At 37.6% G+C, this 12,082-nt stretch overlaps 1 protein-coding gene across 8 annotated transcripts in view; it reads right to left on the minus strand.

Moving 5' to 3' along the window:
* The window catches only part of FHOD3 (formin homology 2 domain containing 3), a 380,756-nt gene that overhangs the window by 320,783 nt on the left and 47,891 nt on the right, over positions 1-12,082 (minus strand). For all 8 annotated transcript variants that reach the window (XM_063399128.1, XM_063399121.1, XM_063399112.1 and 5 more), the window contains exon 3: positions 3,937-4,001. In XM_063399128.1, coding sequence (XP_063255198.1) covers positions 3,937-4,001 — 65 coding nt within the window. The remainder of the gene's footprint in view (positions 1-3,936; positions 4,002-12,082) is intronic.

Consider the following 12,082-nt stretch of genomic DNA (forward strand, 5'->3'; position numbering starts at 1 on the left):
AACAATGAACAAACAAATGCAGCAGGAGCTGCAAACAGAACTGGCCAGCCAAGGACCTAATGGTTAAACTCAGTCCTTCTGCAGGAAAAGTGAATCTGGTAAAGATCTTTAAAACGTCACTGTCATAATGTTGCTCTGACTAAAATGTTCCATTTAGCTTCAGGGGCTAAACCTTTTGACATTGTTGGTGTTCACTCTCTATAGTTACATTCTCATTTACAACAGACTTCATCAAGGCTTCAGCTGAGCCCTGTAACTGTTAAATATATACAAACTAAAATAATGTTAAGACACAACTAAATACAAAGTCATATGGTTGCCAAAAATACTCAAAAGACTTTTCCCACAAGGGTAGTAACTCATAATAAATGTGATTTGAATAAAAGGTCAGATTTGAAAGCTTGTGGGAAAAAAAACCCTACAGTTGACACTATCTGATTTAAGGAGTACTCAGGGCCCAAAGGGCCAACTATGTTCTGGGCTGCATCAGAAGCATGGCCAGAAGGGTGAGAGAGGGGATTCTGCACCTCTGTTCTGCCCTTGTGAGACCCCACCAGGAGCTGTTCCTGTTCCCCAGCACAGGAAGGACATGGACCTGGTAGAACAGGTCTGGTGGGCACAGAGATGCTCCAATGCTCTGGTCACCTCTCTCAGGGAAGACTGAGAGAGCTGGGACTTTTCAGCCTGGAGAAGACAAGGCTTCAAGGAGACCTTACCACAGCCTTGCAGTAATCAAAGCAGGCTTCTAAAAAAGAAGAAGAGCAGCTAGTGATAGGACAAAAGGCAATAGTTTTTAACTGAGAAAGTACAGATTTAAATTAGAAGTTAGGAAAAAATTCTTTACTGTGAGGGTGGTGAGGCACTGGAACAGGATGCCCAGAGAAGGTGTAGATGCCTGACCCCCAAAAGTGTTGAAGGTCAGCTTGGATGAGGTCCTGAGCAACCTGTTCTAGTGAGTGGCATCACTGCCCATGGCAGGGGGTTAGAACTAGATGACTTTTAAGGTTCCTTCCAACCCTCTCCGTTCTCTGATTCTCCCACTAAGATCTTTGGACATCAACAAGTATAAAAATACATCAGTAATTGTTAATTAGTTATGTTCTCTGAACAGAACTGATTTCAGCAATGCTCTTCTGAAGAAACATTCTAAATATTGAAGTTTGTATTAAAACCACTTAAAAGTATTAGCTACTCATTAATCCTGATAATTTAATCGGGATTAAGCAAAAATGGGAGAACAGAGTAATATTCAAAAGAAAATTTGTTCCTTCATGCTGGAAGTCCTTAGTATGTACATAGGAAAAGAACTCTAATTGTGACTTTAAAAAAAAAAGAGCAAGTATGAGTACATTAAATTAAAGTACTTAAGAGGAGCTTGTATTTATTAGGGTAGAAAATACCACAACTTCTGCGCCCAAGTTTATAAGTATTCTTGCTTTCCTGCTCTGGTTAAAACCAAAAAACCCTACACTCTACTTGATATGGGACTTGCTAAGTCTTCCCAGGTCTCAAAAATATTGGCCTGCAGTCAATACCTCCTCTGACACTAAAGCCCAATGAATTCTCCACAGATTTGAAGTCACTAATGATGGAAAACTCTTTTTGGACATCTGAACATAAACTCTTCTGTTATTTCCCACAATTTAAAAGTACAATGGGTTAGAAAGAAGTAAAAAAAATATTGACCCAAATGCAGAGTTTATGGCTATTTCTTTATACCTACCAGCTCTTTAGAACGAAGTAAAATGCTGAATACAGATATGACAGGAGGCTTTGCAGAAAGGTCTCTACATAACAAACCACACCTTCTCAGAAAGCAGCCCTACCTGTTGGGGACTTTGCAGAGTCAGTAGCATTGCTAACCACAATGATTTCCATGGAGACTGTGAAGACTGAAAGAAAACACCCAAAGCCTGATAGTTTTACTCCACGTAACACCATCTCAGATTCCTCTAGTTCCTGGCTTCTACTCCAAATATATAACATATCTCTTAACATCTAAACCTAATGCTTGCATTTCAAAAGAGATGTTAACAGGCAGCTGATGTGCACACACACAAGCAGTACCCACTGTGCCAGTGAAATAACCCTCTTACTCTGTGTCAGGTTTGATTGTCAGGTGCAGCTCTGCAAACTGTGCCAGTAGTAAGAAGCACTGAATCTTCCCTGACTCTTTCAAACTATCCCATACCAAAAAATAAGACAAGCTTGATATGCAAAAATTAAGAAGAAAATAAGAGAAAATAAACTACATCACATCAAGCTGAGGGCTGAGACAAAAACTTACCCCAAAAATCTAAACTTCAGCAGGGGGGATGGAAATTAGAACCAGAACTTGCATTTGGCTTTTCTGACTATAATGAACCAAGCCAAAAGCCCATGTCCAAACACACCTCTTCTCTAGGAGTTTGAAATATGGATGTAAGTTTTCCAGCCTGGCTTCCTCTGTACTGACTGTTGAATGTATCGCTGCTGCCAGAGAGCAGCAGCACCTGACAAGGGACTACACTTTCATACAGGAACAATTAAGACACATGCACAGTAATATGGCTAATTGCCCACAGTAAGCTTGAATGAAAACAGATAACAACAATGCAACCACACGCCAAAGCTCAGAACCTTATGTGCTCCAATTCCTCAATGGCTGCACTCTGGAGAAAAAAAAAATTACATGAAAATTCTTTTTATAAAACCTCAGTCCGGGAAACTTATCAAATCTTGTCTTGCTGCACTGGTCTGTTTTGCCAAATATACTTCCAGACCTAACAAGAACAATCTTCTCCAAGCTGTTCTTAATTTCACTCACATTTATAAAATCAGCTTAGACTTTGCATCATCTCTGTTCCTTCTCTAACACTTAACACGTATGCTTGCTCTACTGTTCTTCCTCAAGTCAGTGGTAGGAGAGGAGAAACTGTTCTTGCACAAGGCAGCCTAGAGATCGTTCTCAGCGAGAGGTATTTGTGGAATTCTGTAGGTTGCTTATACTTAGTTCAAGTTCTCAGAAAGGCCATTTCATAACATATCCTGGGGGCAGGGGAAAACCTTTAGCTGTATTTAAAAAACTGAATTCTTCAAAAGTCACTGTAGAAATTACACAAAACTTTGACTTTGTCCTCCTCCTTTTAAGGAAGCTATCTATATTTCAAGTCTTCAGCTACGATCTCTTGAAGCAAGACCAACAACAAGTTAAACATATTGGACTGTTGAATCAGCTGTGGAGAAGATGGAAAACAACTGTGGCACAGACACACAGGATTTTTATTTTTTCTTTTTAAACCAGCCTCCAATAGAATCTGTCATATTGCCACCAGGACATGAGCATTAGCTTTGCCACTGACACTCAGTGAAACATTCTGCTCTGTAGAATACATATTAACGTCATACCAGACCATCAGCCTCCACTCATAAAACCTTAAAGCTCTTTTGACACGTACATTATGACTTCCATTAGACTTTTCCTTGCGACAGCATTGTTTTAACCAGGGTTTTTAAAACACTGGCACTGTGATAATGACAAATACACAGCCAAGGTCTGCAAGATGTGAAGTAATAAACTTTATATGTTATTAAAATATAGCAGTTAACTGTCAGCCAACAATTCTTCAGATCCCATACCCAATCCAAAACAGCCTTTTTCAGGTGTACATAAAGTCTGTGACAAGACAGATAATTCAAGATTCTTCAAAGCACCATCCAACCATCTGACTTCACTGTCAAATTCTCTACTTTCCTGTGATGTTTAACATGCTTTAAGGGTAGTGTAGCTAATACAACCTAATTTCAGCATGCAACAAACAAAATAATATTATCAATTTATTGATCATTATTGTCAATTTGGAACACAGCCAAGTCTGATTGATACTCCCCAGATTTGCTTCTTGGAAATTGATTCTGTTTATTTGTTCTCTTTCAGACATGTGGAACGTAACTTACCAATGCAGGCATGGACTCTCACTGACAGCTGGGTCCTCAGAATTATGCTGTGCTTCTTGCCTCTCCTAAAAAGAGAAGAAAAATATGTAAAGGTATAGTGAGGAAGAGGAACTGGAAATAAACAAGTCAAGTTCAGACTAGGAAAAAAAGGGTGGGAGGGAAGGGAAGACACTACAAATTTTGTTTCTCATAGTCCACTTCCATTTTAATTTGCAATTAATTAATTTTCCTCATCAAGACTGTTTTGTCTATGATAGCAATGGTTAAGGGATCTCTCCATCTCAATCAACAAGTATTTTACCTTATTTTCCATCCCTTCTGCTGGGGACAGAGAGCAAGAGAGCAGCTGGGTGGGCATCTGGACACTCACCAAGGAAAGCCCACCACAATTAGAACTGTATTAGAGAAGTATCAAGTGATGACTGCACAATTTAGTTTTCACAGAAATACTTTAATGCTAGGTATAAATGAGCATTTCAAGAAAATCTAAGGTTAAACAAGAGGTTGTTGACACTTTCACAGATCTGACTGCTTATGTAGCCTAATGGGTTCTTAAAGCACAAAAGTAGCTGTGTTTTTCATGCAAAGAGGTAAAACTGAGGTCCTTCACTCTCTCAGTTCCATATTGGACTTAAAAGGAATGACTATTTTAATTAGTTGCTAAATACTTCATTTGGTTTTCAGTCAAATTACCATTAGCTGCATTTCTCTAATCTGTACAAGAGCATAGTTCTTGATTTCTAGGTGCTACACCTGCAAACTGGCATGAAGGCACCAACACTATCTTGTCTCTTACCCAAACCTGCTCACCTGATGGAAGGTGGGAGGGTAAGAAAAGCCAAATATCTTTTATGCTTGTACAGCAGCATATTCTCCCTCTTTTCTCTGAAACTAAAAATGCAATTCCTGGACAAGTGGCTCTAGGTGGCCCAGATGACCTCCAGAGGTCCCTTCCTACCTCAGCCCTTCTGTGATTCGGTGAATTTATTGTGGGAAAACGCTCCTGAAGGCACATTGTTTTCAGAACACATTCAGATGCAGCTTAGTTTGTGTCACAGCTATAGACCCACTTCTACATACAAGTTAGAGCACAAACCAGCACAACCTTTCTCAGTTACATACTTTGCAACTCTGCTGAGAGGCTTCAGGGCCAAACCCTTTTCACAGCAGAATCTTCTACTGGCTGTAACTTAAAACAGTTTTCTAGTAACAGAAGTTATTCCCCACCAGTCTTCCTGCCCACAGTTATTTTGCAGAACAAAATTATTTTTAATAATTTTCATTTAAAAAAAAAGAAGGAAAAAGTTTCATATTACTTCTCTGAAAGATCTGCAGGGGAAAAAAGGAAAGGGAAGTAGTGAAAGGTATTTTCAGAAAAATATCGCCCCTTGGAAAATATAAGGGAAAACAACGAAAAGTAAGGACTTGAAAAGAAGTGGTTAATGTTGACCTGTGTAATTGCTAACAGAGGACTTAGTTCCAGTTTCAGAAAGGCAATTTCTCTATAGATTAAAAAAAATGTTAAACAGAGGGTTTCTTTTAAAAAGTGAGTCCAAAAACCTTTAATTGAAATTACTCTTTAATGGGTCTGCTTGGACATCATTAGGACAAAGTGGGCAAAGTGTGACCCTTCTCTTAAAAACTTGAAGTGCAAGCAGGAAATGCTATTGCCCCCACAAAAGCAGCTGCAGTTTGGACTGTGAAATTCCCCGGAGCATTTCCAGGTTTAGGAATGACTCTCTGTCCACCTAAACTCCTCCTGTTGTTCAGGTTGGACACAGTCTTTGCCTGCATTGTGCAGATTTTTAACAGCTTCCCCTCCTCACAGGAGTGCCAGGAATCCTCTGGAACATTTAATTTGCCAGGTTAGTGAAGAATTTTTGACCAAGCCTCTTGCCCTTCACAACATCTGATTCTGTACAGAAACTGCTGCTCTTTATCTCCCTTCCTTGATGGACTTTGTTGATAGACCTGATATACACAAATCCTCCAAGATAAAATCAGAAAATGGAAAAATTGAGTAAAGATCATTTATTTTGGTATTGAAAAAAAAAGATAGCCCAGAGTTAGCAAAGAAAAAGAAGTCTATATAATCAGACATTCTTTCCATCCTGAAAAACTAATCAACTAAAAGAAACTGCTAATTTAACAAATAGTAGTCATTACTATCATGGCACTCTCTAGTGTTTCAGCAGTCTGTAGGGTACAATGACTTCACCAGCTCTCTGCTGAAATCCACGTCTGTGGTGATCTGCTGAAACAGCAGGTACTGCCCAGCCATCAGAGAGTGAATAAACACGAGGAACTGAGAAATTAGCACCACTTTAAGGCCTGTAGAGATTCAGGTGAATTACAATTTAATAGATTTACTCTCTTTTCTAAAAATCTAATGCACAATGTGTCTCAATATAAACAAGGCCTCTTTTTTTTGGTAGTTCTCCAAACTTCAACAGTGGTGCTACTTCCTCTTCTACCTCCCCTCCTTACAAAGACCCCTGACAACTTAAAGCAAAACTCACTGCAAAGTCTCTTCTACAGGCTCTGTTCTACATTATCGTTACAACTGTAATACCTGACAGAAAATTCTCTCACACACAAACATTAATTTTTATCTCCCACTGGTTGCATTAGCAATTTTTCCAGCCTACCAAAATAAATATGATTCAAGCCCCAGAAATTAAAAAGATGAAGACTCACTTATTCCCCTCTTCCCCCCAGGCCACACCATGATCATCACTAGAGAAGCATTTCACGGGGTTTAGGCATACTAGATTTACCACATGGCAACTAATTATAAGACCACTCACATGTAAAATATTAGAAATTACACAATTTCCTGATGAATACTTTTGACTATCATGCAATATAGAGAACACTTTTGCAAAATGAAGATCACCTCTGAAAATTACTACATCCATAATTCTACACATAGCAATTTCCTGGAAAGCATGTTGTAATAATAAACAATAAATGAAAAAAAAAGCGTAACTTGAAATCCATCCATTATTTCACAGACTCAAGAACTACTGGCTGAAGAGTATTCAAAAGCATGCCTGTAGACAAGCTTGTCGTGATATCAGAGCAGGGATGGGGAACCATGGGACAGACAGGCCATTTGCATTAAAAACAAAGTAGGTTCAAAAATACATAGCAGAAAATACTATTTCCAACAAAAAAGATCCATTTATTAAAAAAAACCTAGACATGTAACAAAGTTTGTAATCTACTCTTAATTAAGGCTTTTATTTTTACTGATATGATTTTTTAAAATATGTTTCAGTGAGTGCAACTGGTTACTATTTATGAAAAAAAAATCCAAGCAGTATTTACCAGAGTTAATTTAGTAGCTCCAATTTAGAGTAGAAGAGTAGGAAAATTTCATATATTGTGCTGACATAGTGTTCTATTGATCTGTGTTGGGATTGGAATCTTTATTGGTTTAAGATTAACTTCTAGTCTTAGGAGTTACCAAGACACAAAACTTTTTCTATATTCAATTTCTCTAATAAATTAAAGTAAATAAGCACATGCCAACAGCTCACTGAATGCCTGTCTTATGGACTACAAATGCTTTATTTTGTCATTGTTTATGTAGCACATTACAAATAGTTTCACTCAATTATACATTTGCAAGTCTTGATTTAAATGACATTTTGAAAATAGTACCACATTTGACTGTCTTAAACAGTTATTGTTTTGAAGTAAAGCCTTTGTCTGAGCCAAGCAATTCCTTGACCAGAAGGAAAATACCAGGAATGTTGTTAAGGATGCAGAGGGGAAAAAAGCATTAATAAACAAAATAATAATCATTTAAACCCAAAATCAAACATTAAAAGAAACCAATACATACGCTTCCTCTTAATGTTTCAAGGAAACTTTGAAAAGAAATTTTAAGAGAGTCTGTTTTACAAGATATGACATTGTTCTTCTCAGACCTATACTAAAGACCTGCTGGTATCAAAAAATAGGATTTTTACGTAAATATCCAATTAAGATTCATTGGCGTTATCATCAAGACAGACCACAATCATTTCCTTGACAAAGCTCATCTTTGTAAAATAGGAGAATGAATCAAATAACATACATTTTCTTTTTCAATGTTTTCTTTCTTTCAAGAAGCAACTATTCAGACTTCCTAATATTCTTCTGAAGGGCTAGATATTGCAATTCAATAAATTTAGCCTCTTTTAAAACAATCCCCTGATTCTGAAAACACGTTATATTATTATTTAAAATCAAAGTAGAAAATCATTTTTCATACTTTCCTAATGATTGCTTAACAACTCAATAAAAATTCATTAGATTAAAGGTGTTAGTTCTACAAAAGGCCATGCTATATCCTTCTGGCTCCTCCTGTTCTTCTTTCTACACAATAATTGACAACCATGGAAAGAGCAGTTTTATAGCACAGCAGCAGACAAACTGCAGTGGTTTTAATAACATTTTATAGCCACAGAGACAAGCAAACTTACTACTCTTAATTGTATTTAACCAAATAATAAAATCTCCCATAGACATCAGAATCATCAAAAGGCCATCATAAGCAGAAGCTGAGTCCAATGCTGTTAGAAGCCATGATTTTAGCTCACAAACAATTTGGATCCTTTCAGTCAATGCAGGTAAGAGAGTGTTTAAGCTCTGCTCTTAGCTAGTGTCTGAAATATTCATAATACTCATCTATTTCTGAAATATTTAAAGTACATAAAAAATGTTACCCCATAAAGGCAAACTTGTATCTTAACCTTTTCATGCAGTGCTACACACATTCATATGGCAACACAGCAACTAAGAGTGATGCATCTTCTTGTGGTGACTGTATTTTTTGGGTTTTTTTAATAAATAAATAGATTATAATAGGCAATCATATCCCACCCTCAGACCAGTTTTCAAGTAGCATATTCTCATGACTCTCATTTTACTCTGTTCTAAGCAGGGATTTCATCCATTAAGATTAGTGTTATCAGTCAGTTGTAGACAGAGATAATTCTTGAGGATAACTTGAAGAGAAAAATAATTTGCTGTGCTAGAAAGTACGATTATGCAAAATCTTTTAAAACTACAAAGTAGTTTGTTCATGCACATAGAAGTTTGGATATTTAAACTATCGAGTATGTTTTCTCTCAGATTCTGGAAAGATAGCCTAGATGCGGTGGAAAATGGATACTAGAAACTTCAAACCAGAAATAGCAGTAAAGAATGTCAGTCCAGAGGATGGACCTTAACTTTGCCCCTGCACCAGGCTAACAGCACAGCTGATGCTCTTCCTCATCCTACTTTAGAGGAGTGCTGTAAAGAGCAAGTGGCTCCCAGCCTGCTTTTAGCTTGTGAAACTACATAAAAACCTACTGCTTATGGAAGGTTTGCCCACTGAAGTTTCACCAAATCAAGGAAAAGAAAGGAAAATAAAATCATACACTGGCAAACAGTAAAGGTACCTTGCATTGTCATTATTTAGTGGTTATTAAATGGGAAGGTTACCCCAGCCTCCAGCTCACCCCATGTTCAGTTTCTCAAAGTGCTATGAAGTGAAGTATCAGTCAATCACTCACAGCAAGGCCAACTCTCAACCAGAGGCAACCAGATGAGCCAGGCATACATTTACCTAACACCAAGCCTCTCTTGAAACAATCAGATGATTTTTTCATAATCCTTCAGAACCACTGAAAACAATGGAAAACAAAGCAAACACAATGGGTTACTGAGCCCATTTAAACTCACAACGTGAGCTGTTGCCTGTTTATCCCAAAGAGGGCAGAGGTTGGATGAAAACTAACCTCAACCTGATCACACTGAAACTATTTCCAGACTTGGACACCATTTAACATCAGCCTAACTTGACAACTTACCCTGTAACAATACTGCAACTAATTCTGCCTGATGTAACAATCTAACCATTATGAAAACCTATCTACCACAGATGCTGTTTTCAAAATACATATGCATAACACATGCTTCACATTTTTTACAGCTTCTCATAGCACTCAGGTTTCTTTCTGGACCAATAACCATCTCCAATAATTACACCCATGTTTTCCAACACAAGTCACTTAATGAGAACAGTATCCATCAAATCCCGAGCTCAAAAAAGAATCACCAACTCCCACAAAAGAAACCTAGACTACAGTATGCCACCAGAAACAAACACACAGCAACAGGCTGGCTCTAGAGTTCATTACTTTCGCTTTTTCATTTCAGAACCCATCCATTTCTATCTTCGCTTGCACACACCTTTTAGGGAGTGGAAAAAAAAAAAAGCTTCTGCAATGGGTTATTGACTCACAGCTGCTTCACAGTTTAAGGTAGTTTCTATTGCTCCACAGCAGCAATAGAAAACAAACTGTTCCTTGTTGAATGCATAAAGGATGAAATTTTTGCCAGAGTTCAAGCACTTGAGTCTATCAGGTTTTCCCTGAAAAATATCTCCAAGCCAGCACACACACAATAAGGAAAGTGTTTTTTAACCTGCTATTAATCAGACAGCATAAATCCTAGGCTTTGATTTCAAAGCTGTTGAGATACAGCTTGACTGCTGTTTCACAATGATATGCGTCTCCACTCAACTGCAGATTCAAGAGATTGAAAAAGAAATTCTGACACTTCCAAAAAAATGCTGTATAAAAGCCAAGTCTTTTGAAAGTGAGAGAGTGCACATGTCCATGGAGAGTGGAATTAAAGAATCTCCCTGAAACTCATCTGAAAATCTTATCCAAACAAGTGACCCTTTTGAAGTTCTTAGGTGATTATTCTCCAAAGATCCAACTGTTACGTTCAAGCTCATGTTATTGCCATTGAATAATGGAAGCAGAGGGGCTCAGGAAATAATAATAATTAAAAAGAAGTCTTTTACATGCTAATACTCTTCAAATGGATGACAGCACTGGCAACCAATTCTGGTACATGACAGGCTGTGCAAGGCAAACACACACACTCATCCTCATAGGAAGTCAGTGGGCTTTTCTTTCTTAGCTCATTTTTTCCATCTAAAAATTAGTGTGAAGTCAGAATGTGTCTGTATCCTGTTCGTGTAATACACTTACAAGTCATCTAATTATTTTGCAGAGTGGTTTTATTCAGAGCATTCCTAGATCATTACACATTTACTAAAGTAACAATCATTTGTCCACAAGAGTGGACAAAAATAAGTAAACAGATAGAAACTATTCACGTCTATTCACTCTACATTAAAAAAAACAAAATATGAAAATTATTAAAGCTTTACTAATCCAAGTAGAAATAATCCCAGCATATTCCCTAAGCAAAAACTGGGCAGGCAAAGTCTTGCCAATTATCAGAGCAAGCAACACAAAACTAAAGAACAACATATGCATAGATTTGTACATTTTTTCCCCTGTAGATTATTCCAATATTGCATTCTGTTTGTCAACATGATTTTAACATATAAGTGCCTCATTCCCACTAAAAACCTATAAACCACCCAGAAAAGTTACATCTGAATGCCAGCGAGCTGAAGAACATCCCGGCTGACACAACATTGTCTGTACAACTGTGCAAACAAGGACAACCTACAGACTCTCACTACGAGATGCTGGGTTTTTATGTCCCCTTAACTCTTAACAAGTACATTTACTAGATAGGGTTGTCATTTTTCTTTTTTCTTTTTTTTTTTTTGTCCCCTCTTCTTAAATGAAAGCAATTTGGAGTAGAAGGAAAAGGGGGGAGAAAATGAGAAACTCAAAAGTGTCAAGCAAAACAATCAAGGAGTTCACCAAGTATGCATTATAAGCCACATGAATAGCACCCAATTATTTATTACTAATGTATTCTGAGTATATGTCAGGGAAAGGTGGAGTCTTTGCATACCCCACCACAAGGCAATGATTTTTGCCAGAAGATAATGAATCACTTTCACACTCTCTAAAGTGCAATGAGTTCAAAATGGGGGAAACATTTGTTCCATTTGTCCTTTTTAGTAGTTTACATGCAAGCAAACTTCAGAAGATGGAAAGTGAGAATCCCCTCCCCACTTCCTCTCCGTACTTTCTGAATCATCATGCTGGCTTTTTCCCAGTTGTTAATGGCTCAATTTCCACACATCAAAACAAAAACCTTCCAAAAGCCCCTCAAATGTCTGAGGGTTGACTGCTGCCTTCAGAGTCAGAAAATGACCAATTTTCAAGAGCTGTCA

Source organism: Prinia subflava, chromosome 1 (genome assembly GCF_021018805.1).
Source record: "Prinia subflava isolate CZ2003 ecotype Zambia chromosome 1, Cam_Psub_1.2, whole genome shotgun sequence".
NCBI classification, from domain to species: domain Eukaryota; kingdom Metazoa; phylum Chordata; class Aves; order Passeriformes; family Cisticolidae; genus Prinia; species Prinia subflava.